The sequence below is a fragment of the Suricata suricatta genome, chromosome 8 (assembly GCF_006229205.1).
Source record: "Suricata suricatta isolate VVHF042 chromosome 8, meerkat_22Aug2017_6uvM2_HiC, whole genome shotgun sequence".
NCBI classification, from domain to species: Eukaryota; Metazoa; Chordata; class Mammalia; order Carnivora; family Herpestidae; genus Suricata; species Suricata suricatta.
In genome coordinates, this window is record NC_043707.1 from 99,377,540 (window position 1) to 99,397,525 (window position 19,986).

Consider the following 19,986-nt stretch of genomic DNA (forward strand, 5'->3'; position numbering starts at 1 on the left):
CCCTCCTCCCCGGAGGGGGCGGAACCTGGACTAACCTCTCTCGAGGAGAGGCGAAGGCGTGTAGGTGAGTGGTCTTGGTAGTAGAGGCTGGGATAGGAGTTGGGTAGAACACCAGTACTTCAGACCTGAATTGAGGGCAACCTTGACCGCTTACGAGCCGCTGAAGCTTGGGCAGGGCACTTTCCTTTGAGCCCCAGTGTCCCTGAACTGTAAAAATTAGGGATCGAAATGCCTAAGTTAGCGCGCCTGCACAGCTCCAGCCCATAGTGGGTGCGCTGGAAGTTTCCTTGTCTCAGCACCCACTTTCACTGCTGCTCGGTCTTCACGAGGCCACTCCCAGAGCCTGAGAGTGGCCCTGTCCACCGCAGCAGCCCCGCATCCGACTGCACGCCCCTTCCCCAGCGTCAAGAGGGAGTTTTCTGTTTCATCAGGGTTTCCTGAGCTGCCTCCTAGAAGCTAGCCCAGAGCTATGAAGATACTCTTTACTTCTTGCACCGACATCAGTTTATCAAATGTTTGCGGTGTGTCAGGCACTGTGGTGAGCATTGGGTTTGTGTTGGTGAATAAAACAGCTATGGAATGTAGAGCATATGGGCAGAAACCAAGTAAAGTAAATACTAGGCTGCAAGCTTTATGTCTTTATGTAGAGAGCCCATGTCCTATTTACATCTGTTGTATCCCAACACCTAGCACTGTGCCTGGCTCCCAGATCTTATTTATAAACTGAACAAGCACTCCCCATTCACTGGAGTCTTCCATATGCCAGGCTTGTGCTTGGTGGTAGAATGCAGAAAAAATAAGACACCATCCTTGCCCTCAAAGGGGTTGCAGCCTGCTCAACCCTCCTGAAATCATAGAGCAAAAACAGTAGAACCAACTTTTCTGAAACCAAACACTTTCTTGTATAAGAGAAAGATGTATTGCGCACAGAGGGATTGCCCTTCTAAAAGCAAGTGGTAAGAGAGTTTGGACAAGCTCTGATCAGAAGAAGCATGGGTCACCAGGCAAGATGACTGGATTCAAGCCAGTAGGCAATGGGGAGCCGTTAAAGCTTGCTAAGTGGGAGACTGGTGTGATCGGAGCTAGTGGCAGGTGTGAGGGTGGATGGTGTAGGGGAGACTGGAAGCACCTCCCCTGGGACTATGGGAAGCTCCTATGTAAATGGACATGGGAAGCAGGAAAAGTAGAAACGATCTTAAAGGTTAGGAATTGTGGGAGGTGATTGATAACCAAGAAACGGGACATCCTTGTCATTTAGGAGCTATGTGACCTTGGGTAAGTTATTAAACACCCCCCCCAACTCCACAGTTTTTCCACCTATAAAATGACATCCCTAGTACTAGCCTCATTATAAAGATTAAATGAAATGCAGCAATTTGATGGGTGACTTGCCTGAGTGAAGACACAAAAGAATATGTTGGTATAATTCCATTTACGTAAAGGTAAAAACTGGGCAAAGCTGAACTATAATGGTTAAGTTTGCACACAAAGGTGGCCAAACTAAGGAAAAGCAAGGGAATGATTATACCAAAAGTCAGGGTAATGGTTAGCTTGTGGGGGATGGGAGGTGATCAGGAAGGGACTCATATGATTGGCTTCTGGGTTGCAGGCAAGGTTCTTTGTATTTGAATATGTTGTAGTTACAAGGTGTTCTTTTCTAAACATTTCAATTTCCTTTTTAATAATTTTATAATCAATAAGTTGTATGTAAATACTTTCTTATCATTTAAATATCAATTACTTATTTATATATTATAATGTTTATTTTTGAGAGAGAGAAAGACAGAGTGTGAGTGGGGAGGGACAGAGAGAGAGGAAGACACAGAATCCAAAGCAGGCTCCAGGCTCTGAGCTGTCAGCACAGAGCCTGACGCAGGGCTTGAATCCACAAACCATGAGATCATGACCCAAGCCCAAGTCAGAAGCTTAACTGACTGAGCCACTCAGGCGCCCTATCTCATAAAATACATTTTTTAAATTCAGTGAGGTTTTCTATGTAATCCAACAACTCAAAGCACAGGAAGAGTCAGGAAACTGGTTGGCAGCTCTGATTGTTGTGTCCTGTCTGCTTCCCCTTCCAGGCAGCAGGTCTCAGGGTTGATTCATCCCTGTCCCAGTGCTCGTGCAGAGTCTGGCACTTGCAGGCCTCAGGGAGCATAGGAGGAATAGAGGTGACCAGAGTATAACCCATATGTTTTCCCTCTCTCAGGCTGACCAAGGAGCAGGGCCTGGGCCTGTGGCCTCACAGAGGCAGACCTGCTCTGGGATAAGCACGCAGTTGTCCCTGCCAGGCCGCCCAGGTCCCACGGAGGATGGATGAGAAGGAGGAGGAGGAGGAGGATGCCTGGCTGCAGCTTCGGCCCGTGGAGCCATTGCCCTCCCAGTGCTGTGGCAGCGGCTGCTCTCCCTGTGTGTTTGATCTCTATCACCGAGAGCTGGCCATGTGGGAGGCAGCGCGAGCCAGCAATGACAGGAGCCTGCTGAGTGGGGAGGAGTCACAGGTGAGGCAGGACTTCTCCTCCGGCAAGAGGGCCCCGAGTGGCAGCAGCTACTGGCATCTGCCCTGCGTGGTGTACCTGTGTGGAGACGCTTTTCCTGACTCTGCACAGCAGAGAGAAAAGAGTGTGCTCAATAGAAGCAGACAGATCCAAGTTCAAAGCCTTACCCTGAGCTGGGGCATGGGGTAGTCCCAGGAGTGAATGGGATTTGGGCATTTTACAGGGGAGAGATCTGTGAGTCATGACATTCATAGAAGGCTTCCGAGACCGGGTGCAGGTAGATGGAGTGTTAAAGGCAGGGAACTGAGACTTGACCTTGGACGAGTAAGCCACTACCACTCAGGCCTCAGTTTCCCCACATGGATAATAAGAATATTGGATTGAATTATCTTAAGGTCCCATCAGTTTCTAAATTCTGCAGACCTGAATTTTAGCAGGTTTGAAGAATGAGTAGGTGTTTCATACATTGGAGATGAATGCTCTGGATAAAGGGCACAGCTTGAGCAAATAAAGGCTCACAGATAGGAAGCAGCGGGGTATTCTTGGGAGAACAGAGAGAAAAGTTTGGCATTTGATGCAGAGGAGAGAAAATGAGGCTTGACATTCATCCACAGGGCCCTGGAGTGCCGGGCTGAGGAGGCTGCACTTTATATCCTGGGGCCGAAGGAGCCATGGAAGGCTTCTGAGCAGGGTGAGCTCAGTGTGAAATGTTCGGGCCTTTTTAGATCGGAGCATGAAAGGGGAGTGAGGCAGGACTCCTCTCCACTGTACAGAAAACTTACTGGCAGAAATAGCCTGTCCTTGCAGAAAGCGAGAAGGGCGTTTGTGGGTGCTTGCGTGTCTATTGAGTCCCAGGTCCTAGCTGTTGGATATTTTCCTGTTGCAGAGCTGCCCGTCCAAGCTGAGCCCAGAGACCTTCCTGGCCTTCCGCATCAGTGCCATGGACAAACTCACCAAGGACACTTACCGTGTTCGGTTTGCACTGCCCGGGAACAGCCGGCTCGGCCTGAGGCCCGGACAGCACCTGGTCCTCCGGTCCGCTCAGATGGTGGGAGGGCCAAAACTCTGCAGCCCCACTCTGCCATTTGCTAGCTGTGTGGCCTTAACCTCCCTCAAGCCTCCATTTATCACTTTTAAAATAAGCATAGTAGTACCTGACTCAAAGGGTCCTGGGGTTGTGTTTTCATAATAACTAGTAGCAACCACAGCAGCAGCAAACACTTTCCTAGCATTTTCTCTCCAAGGCACAATTCTGTGGGAATTCATTTAATCACAAAACCCTGTGCAGTAGGTACCATTGCCATTCTCAGGAGGAAACTGAAATCAGAGAGGTTCTGTAACTTGCCCAATGTCACACAGTTAGGAAATGTTGGAGCCAGGATTTAAAGGCAAGCAGTCTGGCTCTAGAGCCTGTGGTATTAACCTAATGTTAGTGCCAGTTGATAGAAAGGACATTTGTCCTTGAGAATAAGGGACTTGCCCAGGGTCACACAGCTAGTCAGTCCTGCAGCTAGGGTTCAAATCCAGACAGCCTGGCTCCCTAGCTATACTCTACCACTCCTCTGAAGTTCATTCTTCCTCCCAGCCTACTTCTGCCCTTGCCCCCCATCTTGATCCCCACCCCATGCACGACCCCTACCCCACCCAACCTGCCCAGGGACGAGGCCCTTTGGGACCTCCAGTTGGAGCTATCTGCTAGACTGTTGACTATATGGGTCTGAGGCTTGGCAGAGAGATCTGAGCTATAGACGTGAGTGTAGGACTCATCGGTCTGCACCTGGGTGTCATTTGGGAGTGTGTGTGGCATGGGAAGAGGTAAGGACAGAGACTCAAACCCTGGTGCCTGTGGTATTGGCAGGAGGGGAAGGAGCCAGCAGAGCAGACAGAAGATACAGCCAGGGGACAAGGAGCGTGTGTCCTACTGCTGGGCACACTCCAGCCACTTGCCTCGTGCCTACCCCTGGTGTTTGTGTCCGGTGGTGCATCTGGCCTGTGGCCTGGCTGCCTGTTGTTAAAGTTCGCTGTCCCAGTGGCTCTGGGGCAGGTGGCAGCCCCACGCAGACCTCCATCCATAAATAGGGATGCCTAGAACTCCCTGCCCCTAGCTTGGCCCCGCTCTTCCACTCTCTCTACCACTTCAGTGACATTCCTAACACGTGTAGCCAACTGTGTCACTCCCGTTTAGATACCTTCTGGGTCCCAAGGAAGCTTCCTGAAGTTTCAGCTTCCTTCCCCACCAGTTCTTCCCACTCCTCTGTCACATATGTGCCTTGCTCCAGCCTCATGATCCGCTCACTACTTCCTGGCTTGTTCTGCATTTCCTACCTCTGAGCTTTTGCCCAGGCTGTTCCTTTGGCCTGGAATTACTTCCCTCCTAGTCCCACTTTCACATATCAGTGGCCTGCTCCCCTTTCAAACCCAGGAAGGTATCAAAAGCTCCAGGGGGCCTTCTGGGTTCCCCGGATGAGAGCGGTCCCTTCCCCTGTAGCGGTCCACGCTTACCTCTGTGCTAGCAGACGTCACTGGGCCCTCTGCACCCACGCCACGCCGTATTGTTGCCTTATTTGTTCCAGAAGAATTTATCGAATATTCCTGTTTGGCTTCCTGCTTTTGATGCATCAGAATGGGGCCTTTTTAATCTGTGCATACCTCTGAGAGTTTTGCACATGGTAGGACTCAAAAGAAGAGAGCTTAGGTGCTTCTGGAAAGCTCTGAGGTGTCACATGGGGAACCCAGCTCTGAAGTCAGGCAGAGCTAAGGATGAATTCTAGCTGTGTGACCTCAGGCAAGTGACATCCTTAGCCTTGGTTTCCTCATGTGGGTTATTGTTTGTTAAATGAGATAATGCATACTATATGCTTGGTGCATAGCAGGCATTTTATACAATATGTCTGCTGTTTTTATTTTTATTCATTTTTTTAATGTTTTATTTGTTTTTGAGAGGGAGAGAGATAGGGTACAAGCAGAGGAGGGGCAGAGAGAGAGGGAGACACAGAATCCAAAGCTGGCTCCGGGCTCTGGGCTGTCAGTTCAGAGCCCGACATGGGGCTCGAACTCATGAACTGTGAGATCATGGACTGAGCTGAAGTCAAATGCTTAACCGACTGAGCCACCCAGGCTCCCGTGGCTGCTATTATTACTTTTAATTATCCTCCTGGCCTCCTTGTTGGTAACATTGTAGAGAGGATTCATTCATGAGGATTCATTTGGACTAGGGCACTTTCAAGCATCCTTCTAATTCTGATGCACCTGGTACATGGTAGTAAGTGTTCCATAAGTGTTAGTCTTTATCTTTCTCATTCTATGGTCAGGAAGAGGTCAGGAAGGGACACCTGGTGGTTCAGTTAGTTAAGCATCCAACACTTGATTTTGGCTCGGGTCATCTCATGGTTTGTGAGCTGAAGCCCCATGTGAGGTTCTACTCTGACAGTGTGGAACCTGTTTGGGATTCTCTGTCTCCCCCTCTCTCTCTGCCCCTCTCCCACTTTCTTTTTCTCTCAAAAATAAACAAACAAACCAACATTAAATAAATAAGTTAAATTAAAAAAAAAAAGAGATCAGGAAAAAGCACAGTGATGTCCTCAAAGCAGCTCCCATCCTCAGTGGACTATTTGAAGATTTTCCCATCTGGGGGCACCTGGGTGGCTCAGTTGGTTAAGCGTCCAACTTCGGCTCAGGTCATGATCTCACAGTCCATGGGTTTGAGTCCCGTGTCGGGCTCTGTGCTGACAGCTCAGAGCCTGGAGCCACCTTCAGATTCTGCATTTCCTTCTCTCTCTTCCTCTTCTCCATTTGCACTTTATCTCTCTCTCTGAAAAGTAAATAAACATTAAAAAAATTAAAAAGAAAAAGATTTTCCCATCTGTAATCCTGGTAGAACCACACAACAGGGACACAAATGGTTGTCCCCACCTTACAGAAGGGACAGCTAAGGGACCAGGGACCTGCCTGGGTCTCCCAGCCAGCATGTGGCAGTGGGGGAGCCCAGTGTTCCTTTGTTCTGCTCCACCTTCAGTGAGGACCACTGGGGAGGACTGGGCCCCAGCATTCACTAGCTGGGCACAGAGTAGTTACCTATAAGGGTTTGTTGAATGACTGGCTGACTGCCTGACCATATACTTCTCTTTCTCAGAGGGAAAGTGGATGACTTAGAAATTCAGAGAGCTTATACACCCATCAGCCCTGCCAATGCAGAAGGATACTTCGAAGTTTTAATCAAGGTGAGCTGACCCACGCAGGTGTTCTTACAGTAGTAAGGACTGGACCTCCATTCGGCAGCTTGGTTAGAGTGCGGCAGTTCGCACCCATGTGGGGAAAGCGAGTGTACACGTGGGAGGAGGCTGGCTCAAGGAAAGGGCAGGGACAGTGAAGGAAGCCTTCTCCTCTCTCCTTTTCTAGGGAACAGGGGCTGCTGGACCAGCAACAGGGAGATTTTGTGTAAAGGAGGCTCAGACTGAGAAAGGGAGTGCTGCTCCTTCCCACCTTCTCACCTGCTCGTGGAGAGTGAGCACTGAGCCCCAGGGAAGCGGGAGCCAAGTCGCCTGGTACTGACTGTGTGCTGATTGCTGGGATCCAAAGATGAGTCAGATACAGTGCCCACCCTTGGACAAGGGGCCAGACCAGGGCACTGTGATGTGCTCGATGCCATGACAGAAGGCCCTAGTCCAATTCAGGGCAGCTGTGGGTGCAGGGACAGGAGCTGGGCTTTCTCGCAGAAGCTGGGAGTTTGAGCTGTGTGCTGAGGCTAAGGAGCGGAGGACTCAGAGGGGCATGTGGAAGGGCAGCTCAGTGCTGGGAACAGCCCGTTCAGTGGCACAGGAGGCACGGTTTGGGGACTGTTAGACACTCGTCCTGGAATAGGAGGCAGGTAGGAGAAGGTGGGACGTGGAGCACCTTGTGAACTGAACTAACCTGAGACCACCTCTCAGTGAGGCAGACAGGGGCTGGGGCATTTGAGTTGGGCCTTGAAGACAGAATATGTATTGGCAGTGGAAGGGAGTAGCGTTCCAGGCTGAGAGGATGCCTGACCGAAGGCAGGGAGGTGTGAAACAGAGCATGGGCTTGTGGGAACTGCACCCAGTCTGATTGGTAGGAGGAGGGGTGCTCGTGGGGGAGCCGAGGTGGGCGGGGCACCTGGCAGAGATACGCTGAACAAAATGGGCTGGGTACAAATCCCCCCCTACCCCATAAGACCCAAGGTGGTCTCAGGTTAGTTCAGTTCAAGCCCCAGATATATATGAGGGCCTGAAGGTCCAATTATGTGGAAAAAATAATTAAACTACATGAAATTGCTGATACTCTAGCACTTTCGACTTAGAGAAGTGGTAGTTTCATACAAGTCAACCTGATAGTCTGCATCGTCATTTCCCAGACAGAATCGCAGGGAACACTGATACTTGAGAATCGCTTTCACATCCTTGATCTCCCTGGTAGGGTGGGAATTATCATTCCCCTTTTATGGACAAACACACTGAAACCCCAGGAGGACCCAGGCCCCCACCGGTAGTAAGCAGTGTGGCTGGCAGTGAGCTCCCTGACTCCAGGACCCCAGCGCTGTGTTGGCTCCTGTCTTCCCCGACTTCAGTCAAAGCCCGAGTGTTTATTCCCTCACACATAAGCTTGGATGGGATCCCTTTTCCACGCAACTGTTTGTCTGGGAGATTCCACAAATCCTCTCCAAATGGCCTGCTTCCCCAAGCTGCTAGTCTGGGTGTGTTTCTGTTGAAATGATAAGCCTGGAGACTGTTCTTCGGGGCAGCTGGATCTGTCCCAGCTGTGAGGCTGATTTTCTCCTTCGTTTACCAGAAAGCCTCTCTTTAGAGAGCTGCTTAATTATCCCTAAGCCGCGGGCTGGGAAGAGCTGGAAATGTCTTTGCAAATTGGGAAGACAGGCGGGTGTTTTAGGTTTACCTCCCATGCGGATGGGAAGGAGGAGTTCCCAGTTCTCAGGCACCTTCCGGGCACCACGCACTGCTCTAGCTCCTTATATTCATCAACTCCTTTCAACCTCAACCATCCTGCAGAGCAGACCTTATTATCCCACTTTACAGATAAAGAAACTGATGCCCAGAGTGATGATGTCACTGTCCCAAGGCCCCTTGGGAAATAGGATCCCAAGGGGAAGAACAGAAGTTCGGGTATCAGTTCTGTTTAACAAGGATGCATTTAGCAAGTTCTTTTGTGGGTGCTGGAGACACAGAAGAATCCTTCTTTTCTCCTTGAGTGCTCTCTGCGCTGTAGACCTTTCTGAGAAAGCCCCAGCCAGGGCTCTGCCTCCCCCAAGATGGGCCAGACAGCAGGTGTGCTCCGAGACAGGCCTCCAGCAAGTTAGGAGAAACATCGCCTCCCTCCCAGACCCCTTGCAGGAGAGCTGAGGACTTTGCTTGCTTTATGCTTATGGTGCCCAAGGAAGTCGGGGATGCTCCCACAGGTAGCTGTGGGCTCTTAAAAGCATATCTGGTGACCAAAATTCCATCTCCTTCATGCTTGGTCATAATCTCACTCCAGACACCTTTCCAGTCCTGTCTACCAGGACTTTCGCCTCCTCTCACACTTGTGTCTTGGGCTATCCTTCCCCTGACCACGCCACACCTGTTGCCTAGAATCCTCTCTGCCTTCCTGATTCTATCCCCAGGGTCTCAGTCTTGCCTAGCTGCAAGGTTCAGGGGTTTTAGGTAATCTCTGTCTTGTGCATGTGTGTCCTCCTAGTTTGTGAGCTCCTTAAGAGGAGGGCCTGAATTGGATTGATTGATTCATTCATTGAGATATTTATTAAGTCTTTCCCATGGTTCAGACCCTGGCTGCCTTCATGGAGCTGAAGGTCTAGCTGCCTTCCCTGAAGCCCCAGCATGGTACCAGGCCCAGGGTGGACAGGCCACCGGGAAATGTGGGGCCCCTCCCCCGTGAAGGAGTCCCATCTACGACCTTCACTTTTCTCATCCAGCCAGGACACGGTGACAGGCAATGCAGGGGTTGCAAATGAGTGGCCTACAAACTGGTACATGACTATATTTGGTTTGGGCCTGCACAGTGTAGGTGTGAATTGACTTCTGACATTTCAAAACTGGGTGATTTTACATAAAAATTTGTATCTCCAGCCCCTCTTGGAAAATCAGAAGGTGCGACATCATCAGCTCCACAAACTATATCCTGGAATCTGCAAAGTGTCTTCCTCCTTTAGAAGGAGCATTCATTCACTCCCCAGTTTACCACAGTCCCCACCACCCTCTGTCATCTCCTGATACTGAGAGTGACTGTCACTTGCCATCAATCATTTCATAACCTAGTTCTTCACTCAGTGATCCTACACGCAGGGTCCCTGTCGTTATGTGGGTTTGAGCCCTCCGAAGATCAGGCTGTCGGTCCTGTGGTTCTTGCCCCAGCCTCGCTGTTTCCCTTCTAGATAAGCTTCTGGGCCTCATCTGAAAATAGGGAATGAAAGAACCAACCCTGGGGTGACTGGGAGGGTTAAATGAGATGACACACATGTATGGCACATGGCCTGCCAGAAGGGCCACACGTTAGTGGCAGATGTATTGGGAGCAAGTGCCTGTCCCAGTGAGGTCTCCCTGTGTTTGCTCCCAGTGCTACGAGACGGGGCTGATGTCCCGCTACGTTGAGTCCTGGAGTGCAGGGGACACCACCTTCTGGCGAGGCCCGTTTGGAGACTTCATCTATAAACCGAACCAGGTTGGTGCCAGCACACTGAGTCCTCTGGAGACCCCTCCTGGCTTAGCCCCCAGGACCCCGGTGTTCACATTCCAGGCTGTAGACTTGCACTGTGCCATCCTTCCTGAGCCCAAACTCAATTCCAGGAGCATCCTTGGGGTTGTTCATGGGAGGAGATGGAATAGGCACTAAGAAACTAAATTGCCTGCATATGCTCTAGAACTGTCCATGGCTGCCCCTTGCTTAGAAAATCCACACTCACATACTTGTGCTCAGGACTTCTATACCATCAGACCCTCAGGGGTCTTTCCACACTCACACTCAGCTACAGAACTATGGGGCCTACTCCCTTTATACCCCATGGCTTTCTGCCTGGGAACCCGCTGCTTCCCACCCTGAAGGCACTTTCCCTCATCTTCCTGGAATATTTATATCCTTCCCCGATGTGCCCGGGACGAATTAGCAATTTCTCATCAGTTGGTGCATATCCGGAAAGCAGCTTGGCAGTGTGTACCACGTCTTAAGAATCTTCAAATCCTTTGACCCAGTAATTCCACTTCTGGAAGTCTGTCCTATGGAAAGAGTCCAAATGCTGTCTATTGTACATAGGTACACTGAGGCTTTATATATCAGAGCACGAAATTGGAGGCTACTGAGGGGAGGGGCTGTTATATTTATATATACATGTATATTTACCAGTGACAAAACCAATCCCAGGGGAAGTGAACGCATTTGTCCAGATCATATGGCTGGGGACTTATACCCAGTTCTGCCTGACTGGTACTCGAGGACGGGTGATAATAATGCATGGGCTGTGGATAAAGCCAGCGAAAACTTGGGCTGCGTTCTCAGAGGCCTGAGCTGGAGAATGAAAGAGAGGAGCGCTCACTGCATAGGTCAGGCACTAACCTTTAAAGCACTGACCTTGAAGATCTCCCTTCCTTCAGAGCTCTAGAGCCAGGAGATGGGTTCAGTGATGGGCCTATGGAACTGGGGCCTCATGGGAAGAAACTCACTTAACACTGTGCGGCTCTTCTGTGCAGGACAGGCACCATTGGGGCCAGGCCAGTGCTCCAGGAAGGGCAGTGCTGGGCGCCGCTCTGCTGGGCGCTTATATGTAGTGAATACCTCAGTCTGGAGAAGAGCAGCCTCGGGCATCCATGCTGGGGCCTTCAGACCTCTAAAGGGCTGCCTTGGGGCCAAGAAGCTGGGGTAGGGGTGGTGAACAAGGCTTTGGTGGGGGCAGGTTTCCCTTCAGCGTGAGGCGGCAAGGCCTCCCTGGCAAGGGGAGTCAGCCTATAATAGAGCTGACTGCTTTGGGAGGTAGTGGGCTTCCTGTCAAGAGAAGTGTGCAAGTGGAGTCCCATGGAGTTGGCTTAGGAAAGCAACGAAGCCACTGAAAGGATGGGCTGCCCCATTTTATGCTCCATTCAGCCTCCAGATTGCATGATTTCTCTTGCACACACCTCACAAACAAGGATGGCTTCCTGGAGGAAGTGGAGGAGGGAGTTCAGATGGGTGTGACCCCAGGAAGGGCAGTGCTGTGCGGTTGCAGGAAACCCAAGAAAAGTCCGTAGACTGGGTGGATGGGCTGAGGTCTGTCATATATCCATCTGTCCCCCAGTATGGTGAGCTCCTCATGCTGGCTTCAGGCACTGGCCTGGCCCCGATGGTGCCTGTCCTGCAGAGCATAACTGACAATGCTGAGGACGAGACCTTCGTCACCCTGGCCGGCTGCTTCAAGACCTTCGAGGGCATCTACCTGAAAACCTTCCTCCAGGAACAGGCCCGTTTCTGGAATGTCCGTACCTTCTTTGTACTCAGCCAGGTGAGCCCAGCGTGGTGACTTCCTTCCCTGATGGACCCTGTGGTGTCCCCTCACAGCTGTCCTGAGGGTCCCCGGGGGCCTCCCTGCCACCAGTGGGAACCCCGACCTGCCTGGCAAGGAAGGTCATGTTTGTTGAGTAGGTGAGGAAACTGATGCTCAGAGAGGTGAAGGTGCCAGTCCGTTCATGCTGCCGGATAGGACGAAGCCAGGGCTGAGCTCCAGGCCCCCTGACTGCCGTGCTTTGCCGCCTGCCGTCTGCCCTTTGGCATCACCAGGCATATTCACTGAGGGCCTGGTTGTGGAGTCAGTGGGCCAGGCCACAGATGTCCCCAAGGCTGTGATAAGCTCCGTAGGGTGGGGCTTATGTGACTGGATTGCCATGCCCTCCTCAGTGCCTAGCAGAGGCACAGAGGAGGCACGCACTCTATGAACTGTGGGTGGAGTAATCTGGGTCTGGGTTCACCGTGTTTACTGGGGCCCCCACCGCACCACTTTGTCCTGTATGGGGACAGCAGCTTCCAGACTTGGCAAGCTGCAGGTACTTGACCTGGAAGCAACTCCAACTCCTGACCATTTCTTCCCTGATTCCTCCTTCCTCCATGGCCACTGTGCCCGGGCCCTCCCCTCTGGCCCGTCATCGGAGGGGGCCATCTTGTTCCTTATTCCGACCAGGCCCTGAGCGGCCTTTGGTCATCTGCCTTCTCCTGGGTCTGTAGCTGTATTTCTCTTTCTCGCACCCCAGGGTTGGGGCTCCCTGCTGGAGCCTCCCCTCTGCTCTGCGTTGCTCAGGGTCAGCCTCACCACCCCTTCCCATCGGTTTCCTACTCGAGGCAGTCTTGGAGTCTTCCTGAAGACCTCCCGATCTTCAACATCATGACTGGGTGGCAGAGCTGGGGTCAGGAATTGGGTTTCCCTTCCTGATACCAGGGGTCCCGGGCTCCTCAGCGGCCAGGTTCTGTTGGCCTGTCCATAGGCAGAATGCCCAGTGGTCAGGAGGGCGGTACTTGGTGAACATTAGCAGCCACAGGCGGTCCTGAAGGCAGGAGAATGAAGCCAAGGCTGGTGCGCAGCCCTGCTCAAGTGCCAGGTCAAGGAAGTGGGGAGCAGCAGCCGGAAGGCAGGCCCCTGGCAGAATCACCTGCCGTTGGCCAGCCTTCCTTTCCCCCGACCACAGAATTTAGAAATGAAAACAACCTGCCCCTGCCTCCAGGTGCTCACCTGTATATGGGGCAGCAGCCACAGGGATGGCTGCACCGAGAGCATTCTCTGTGCCCAGCACCGTGCTAGGCTCTCTGTGCGCGTTACAGCACTCCCCACCATAATCTTAGGAGGCTCGTGCTGCCCTTGTACCCATTTTATAGATGTGGAAACTAAGGCACAGAGAGATTAAGAACCTTGACCAAAGTAACACAGCGAGTCGGTAGAGAGTTAGGTGTGAACCCAGGTGTTCCTGCTCCAGCAGCCCTGCTTTTACTGTTTGTTAGTATAACATGGCACGGAGTAGGTACCATGGAGGGTGTAGAGGATGCTGGCAGCAATCAGGGAGGGCTTCACAGAGGAGCTGGCATTGAGCCAGGGCTTGAGGGCAGAGTTAAAGTTGACCAGCAACAAAGGGCTTCAGCCCTGTGCCATTGGCCTGGGGCTGGGCAGGCGAGCAGCCTGGCTGTCAGTGGCAGGGACTGGTGAGGGGCAGTGGAGTGGGAGGTCCTTCCATGCCTCCTTGACCTAGGACGCTCCCTGTCCTGCCCAGGCTGCAGCCACAGCATCCTCAATGGTCTCCCCCTGCAGCCATGCCCCGCCAATGTGTCCTTCACCGTGCAGCCCAGAGGGCGGCCCTGGCCACACTGCCACCCTGCTGTCGGACCTTCTGTGGCTCCCTACTTCTCTCAGGATGGCAGCCAAGCCCACATGGTTGCCCCAGCCTCCGAGGCCTCGTTTCCTGGCACACCCTCCCTGCGTGTCCTGGCGTCACTGGTCTGCGCGTGGCTGCGAGGGCACCGTGCTTTTCTGGCTGCCGGGCCTGCCTTTGCTGGCGCTGTTCTCTCTTCCAGGAGCACTTTTCCCTTCTTCCTCACCTAACGCCCACTCACCGCTCGCATCTCCCTGCTCGGTGTGACTCCATCCGGAAACCTTTCTAGAGTCCCCAGACTGGTGGAGGTGTTTCTGCTGTCACAGCCTGGGCTCTCTTCCCCACAGTACCTACCTTGCTGCACCATCATTGATTCTGGGCCCCGCAACCCACTGAGCAATAGCCAGACCCGCCGCATCTTTGGGTATGCAGTTGGGGAAGGAAGGATGCTGTGCCAAACCTTACCAGCCTGGGGGAATTGGGCGGTGGGAGGGAGGAGTGAAGCCACGGCCCCTGCAGGTCTCCAGCCATGGGGGCCCTTTGGGTGGGTCGGAGCATGGAGGGGGCACGGGAAGGCCCAGATCATCAGAGAGGATTCCCCAGGAGCACCACAGTGCCGTCCTGGGGAGGGCCCATGGAGTCAAGTGAGCTCTGTGGTGTGGGGCCCCAGGGCCCTGTGAGCACACCTGGGAACAGAGGCCTGTGCTCATCACGGTAGCTCACAGATATCACGGTCTCTCGGTGAGGACATGGTGGCAGAGCTTGGACTCCAACACCGTCTCTCCATCCCCTCTCTCTGCTGCCCCCAGAAACCAGAAGCTCACCTGCAGAGGTGATGTTCCTGTTCTGTTTTGTGAGTTTTGCTGCTGGTTAGGTGGTCTCTTCAAACTACATATACTTTCTGATTTGTGCACTTTCCTCTATGTGTGGTATGTTTAGAAAAGAGAAGTTCCGGGGAGCCTGGGTGGCTCAGTCGGTTGAGCCTCCGACTTCGGCTCAGGTCAGATCTCACGTCCGTGGGTTCGAGCCCCGCATCAGGTTCTGTGCTGACAGCTAGCTCAGAGCCTGGAGCCTGCTTCCGGTTCTGTGTCTCCTCCTCTCTCTGCCCCTCCCCCTCTCATGCTCTGTCTCTCTCTGTATAAAAAAAAAAGTTAAAAAAATTATTAAAAAAAAAAAGAGAGAAGTTCCTCCAAATTAGCTGGGGGTGGAGCTCTTCTTTTGTGATCCTGAGGATGCAAGCCACAGGTGAAGGCTAGAGGGGCAGAAAGAGCGGCCTGGGTCACTCGGGCACTCTATGCCCTGGGATACTCCCTCTGGCCTTTCTGTGTGGGAAATAGCCCCCTCTTGGTTAAGGCCCTGCTGCCTCAGATCCCCGATCCACGCAGCCAGAGTGAGGCCTGGAAGCGTGTCTGTTGAGAGCAGCCTCTACATCCCAGGGCCTAGCCCAGCGCCAGGCACAGAGTGACCATTCAGCAAGCATTCGCTTGCTCAGTAAGATCACTGAAACCTGAACATGTGCTGCCCCCACGGCAGGATGGTGGCGGACACCCTTAAAAAGACCTACAAGCTTGGGGAGAAAATGTCCCCTTTGGAATGACAGGTGCAGTGGCCTCTGGGAAGCAGTGAGAACTAGGGGGGGGGGGGGACCTGCCTTGTTGTGTGCCCTGGATCTGCCTCTGCCCTGTGTCTCACCTGTGGGGGGAGGGTAACCGTCCACCCCCATGCTTGTTACGAGGGTGACCAGAGCGCCAGGAAGTGCCTGGCCTGGGGCAGGGCCTCTGCCTCAGCTTCCTGGTTTGCTGCACAGTGCTGGCTGTGTGTACTCTGAAGACCTCCCAGCAGCCACCTGCTCTGTTTCTCATTGTCTCAGGAGAAGTCCCCAGAGAGCCTTCCCTGGAGTTACCGGGAGAAGACGCGCTTTGGCCGCCTGACCCAGGACCTGATCCAAGAGCTGGTTGGCTCCTGCCGGAGAAAGCCGTTTGCACTGGTCTGTGGCTCAGCGGAGTTTACCGAGGACATGGCCAGGTGCCTGCGGTGTGCAGGCCTGGCCGAGGACTCCTACTTCCTCTTCTAGCCCTGGCCAGGGCCCTGCCCTGGGACACTGGAAGAAGCACAGACTTGAGTCAGAAAACATGGACAGCAGTCCTGGCCCCGCCGCTAACTGGCCAGGTGACCTAGGCCAAAGTCTTTACCTCTGTGCACCTCCTCCTCTCATCTGCCCCACAAGGCAGCCAACTCCCTCAGGCAGACATATTGCCGTGTGGAGGGAGGATGCGGCCGCAGGGGCTCTGGAGAGGAGAGCGACCAGCCTGGGAGTCCAGGAGGACTCCCTGGAGGAAGTCCACGCTAAACCCTGGGATCGAGAGGAGTTGGCAGGAGAAGGTGCAGGAGGAACGTCCCATGTTCCTCCGATTAGAGGGCTTGGGGACCCCTGTCTGCCCTTGCCCCATAAATGTCTGTTCCTAAGTCTGCTCTCCCTGGAAACTGTGTCCCTGCCCTGGCCTTGCTTGCCGAGTGTCTAGGGAATGAGCACAGGAGCAGCTAAGAGCTCTTTAGAGGAGGAACCTGCCTTGTGGACCTCCGGCACCTCAAGCCTGGACAGCGGTCTCGGGTTCTGTGACCTGATCGAATTCTCTGAGCAAGGTGGGCCCTGGCCTACTTTTATTTGGTATTGGGCCCAGGCCTTTCCTGCTGCACACGGCTTCACTCTGTCTGCCTTCCCTTGTCTCAAGAGCCCAGGCCAGAGTCCTTTCATGAGTAAAAGAGATACAGAAACAAACACCCCCTCCTCCCTCCCAACTGCCAACTGCCAGCTGAGCCCGCCTTCAGCTCCTCGGAGCCCTGGTGACAGTTGCTATGGTGATCTAAAGATAGAGCAGGAGTCAGGAGACCTGGGTCCTTCTCCCTGCTCTGCCCACTGAGCAGCTGCTGATTCCGCTCCAGCCCCGCTGCCCTTTGTAGCACCCCCTCCATCCTGCATTGGGACAGTCCCCCCCCCCCCCCCCCCCCCCCCCCCCCCCCCCCCCCCCCCCCCCCCCAGGGACCTGGCGCTCCTGGACAGCGCACTGCAGGTAATGAGTCCTGGCTTCCACAGCCTGGGCTCCATGGTGCCGAACCAGCCCGGGCTGTGGGCACTCCCAGAATCAGACAATCAAGCTGTGAAGTCTCAGGATCAGAGAACCGTGGAATCGTAGACTTAGAACTTTAAAGTCGTGGACTCACAGTCCTCCTCATACCAGAGAGTGACATTCAGGACAACAGAAAGCATCCCATCCAGTGGACTTGTTGTGTAAATGGGGAAACCAAGGCCCAGCGAGGCTAAGAGGTTTGCCCAAGGTAAAACAGCTCACAGCAGACTTGACACAGAAGCCAGGTCTCCCAATGCTACCTGCAGCGAGAGTTGTGTCACCAGTGATTTTCAAACTGGGCTCCGTAAGACCAGTGAAGGGACAGCCAGGTGGGGTCTCCAGGCCCCTTCAACCTTCAACCCAAGCAGTTTTGTTTTCATCCCATTTATATATTGGGGTATGCAGTTATTTTCGCTTGTGAAATTGAGTTTTTCTACACTGCCCAAAAAGTCACAGCAAATCTCTGTGCTGTGCCCTGTTCACTAAACAACCAGGGCAAGCAAAGGTCTCAAACTAGGTTTCACAGCACGGAGAACACTGCCTGTGACCTTCGCCAAGAATTCTATGCACGTTAGCATATGAAAGGCCCTGAAAAGTCCAATGGTAAAGAATTTTTTTTTCATTTTGTTTAACTCAGAGTTTGCCAAGCTTATTTGACTACAGAACCATTTTATCCACCAGAATCTTCTGAGACCCGCATTGCACGGACTGCGCTTTGGGACACACTGGTCAGTTGTATGGCCTTCTTTCAGCTCGGTTCGGTGAGTGGGAAGGCCTGCGCTGAGCCGCAGAGGTCCCGAGTGGGAGCCCCGACCTCTTACCGCCTCTCCTGTAACCTGGGCAAGGCCCTTCTGCTCTCTCCAGGCCTCTGAAACCTGAGCGCCTTCCACCCGCTTCCCCTCCCCCAGGGCATCCCACTGATGCTACTCACACTTCCTCCTGGAGGGCCTGTTGTGAGCCAAAAAACCCCAGTGAACAAGGCAGAGGGGTTCTGGTCGGCTTTGTCGCAGAGCTTAGAGCCTGACAAGGAGTACGGAAACGAAACTCAATTCTAAAAGGGAGGAGTGTGCTAGGAAGGGAAGTATGCTGCTAGGAGAGTGGATGGCAAGGGCTTTTAGCCTACTCTTGGGCAGCCAGGGACATGCACTGCCCGGAGGCCTCAAAGGCAATACTGTCACTCAGATTTAGGGTTGGTAGGGAGTCCCCACTTAAGAGATGGTGGTCTGGGGGCAGTTCTTCTGTGTCTTTGTCCCATTTTATATATTAGAGGTTTAAATGTTAGACACAGCTGCGCAGTGTTAACCAGTGGTCCCTCTTGTCCTCCCCTTCCCCTCACCCCACATGGCGTCCGTGCTGTCTGGATACTGGTGGGGCTTCCCATCGTGGGACGATGGTGAGGACCCAGCCATGCCCTTGGTACCAAGATGCCAAAAGTGCCCCTCTCCTCCAGAGACCTGTGAGCTCGAGCCTTACAAGGCAACACGTGAGCCCAGGAGGGAAACTGGTTGGGGTGGATGAGGAGCGACTGAACTGGAGGTGAGGCTCAGTCAACTGGCCGGCCCTGCCCGTCCATCCTGATGAAGCCCCCCTCTGCCTGTTGTCGGGGGTGCGCACAGTCGAGGTGATGGCAGCAGGACCCCTGCCTGTGTGCGCCCGCACTGTGTCCCGCCTGCACAGCTTCCCCGGCCTCCCCTCACACCCTCCATGCTACAGCCAGACTTAGTCTTTCCGTTGTGGTAAGAACACTTAACAAGAGAGCTAACCTCTTAGCACATTTTTGTGCACGGTATACTGTTGTTGACCGAAGGCACAGTGTTGATCTCCAGGATTTATTCAGACCGCTTTTTTTAACACACAGATCTGAGCCTGTCACTCCCTTGCTTCAAATCCTTCAGCGGTTCCCTGTTGACCTAGGATGCAGCATCTCAGCTCTGCCTGCCTCTCCAGACTTTGTCCTGTCCTTGACCTTCCCTTCCCCCACCCCACCCCCATAGGTTGCACATGAGTACATCTGCTCTCCGTCAGCACGTCCCTTCATGTTTGCTGCTCTCTGCCTCTGGGCCAAACTTCCACCCTCCCCACTTCCACTTGCCTTTGCCTCCGGGTCCCTGAGAACTTAGCTCAGTACCCCTCCCTCTCTGAAGTGGTGCCTGCCTCCACCACTCCAGGCTCGGTTACCGAGCAAGTTCTGTGCTGCTGCTGCACCTCTCAGACTGTCACCTCTCGTAGGGATGTGAGTACACCATGGGCTGGCCCCCGGGCCTGTGCACCGTGTCCCCAGGTGGGAGGACGCGCAGCACGTCCTGAGTGCCAAGAGCCTGCGTGGCAAATCGAGGATGTTCGTGGGGTACTTCACGGGTTGCACAATGCACGCACCTCACGGTCACCGAAGTGCATCCTGTTTTATGACCCCGACCCACTGACGAGGAAAGCCAAGCTTCCAAGACATTAAGCAACTCTACAAGGTCACATAGGGGCGCACACGTTCCAACATGCTGCAGTTGTTACAGAGGGCATATGTGACACATGAGTGCACCGGGAGATGCGTGCAAAGGTTTTCATTGCTGCACCGTACGCAATAGCAAAGAATCAAAACTACCCATATGTCCATCAGTAAGAGTCTAGAGAAATAAACTTCTATATTCACACAGTAAAATAAGATCAGGCAGCCAAAATGAATGAACTAGACCTACATGTGTCAACATAGACTCAAAAAGAAAAACCCATTAATAATGGAGTGAAAATCAAGTTATAGAAGGAAAGGTACAGTGAGATACCAACACTTTGAAAGTTTAAAAACACGAAACAATGCCAAAAGCTCAGGAAGGGGGTCACCAAATCTAAGGATGTTGGTGACCCTTGGGGATAGCGTGGGGTGAGGGCTTTGCTTTTGATGTCTGCATCACTTCAATATAAAACCATTTGAACTGAATATGGCAAAATATGAACATCTGGTGAATCTAGGTGATGGGGTCATGATGTCTGCTTTTTCTGTGTTCGAAATAGTTCCATAAT

At 53.0% G+C, this 19,986-nt stretch overlaps 1 protein-coding gene across 3 annotated transcripts; it reads left to right on the plus strand.

Annotated features, from left to right (window-relative positions):
• The first annotated feature begins 17 nt into the window (after positions 1–17).
• Positions 18–16,832, plus strand: LOC115299971 (NADH-cytochrome b5 reductase-like). Of its 3 annotated transcripts, none has more exons than XM_029949519.1 (7): positions 18–64; positions 2,210–2,501; positions 3,385–3,533; positions 6,631–6,718; positions 10,083–10,187; positions 11,791–11,994; positions 15,714–16,832. In XM_029949519.1, the coding sequence occupies exons 2-7, from the start codon at positions 2,313–2,315 to the stop codon at positions 15,915–15,917; spliced, it is 939 nt and encodes a 312-aa protein (XP_029805379.1). In that variant the 5' UTR covers positions 18–64; positions 2,210–2,312; the 3' UTR covers positions 15,918–16,832. The 3 variants fall into 3 exon arrangements, with proteins under 3 accessions (XP_029805379.1, XP_029805380.1, XP_029805381.1); XM_029949520.1 differs by having other exon boundaries at positions 11,854–11,994; XM_029949521.1 differs by lacking the exon at positions 18–64 and adding an exon at positions 3,113–3,189 and having other exon boundaries at positions 2,417–2,501.
• Positions 16,833–19,986: the final 3,154 nt, after the last annotated feature.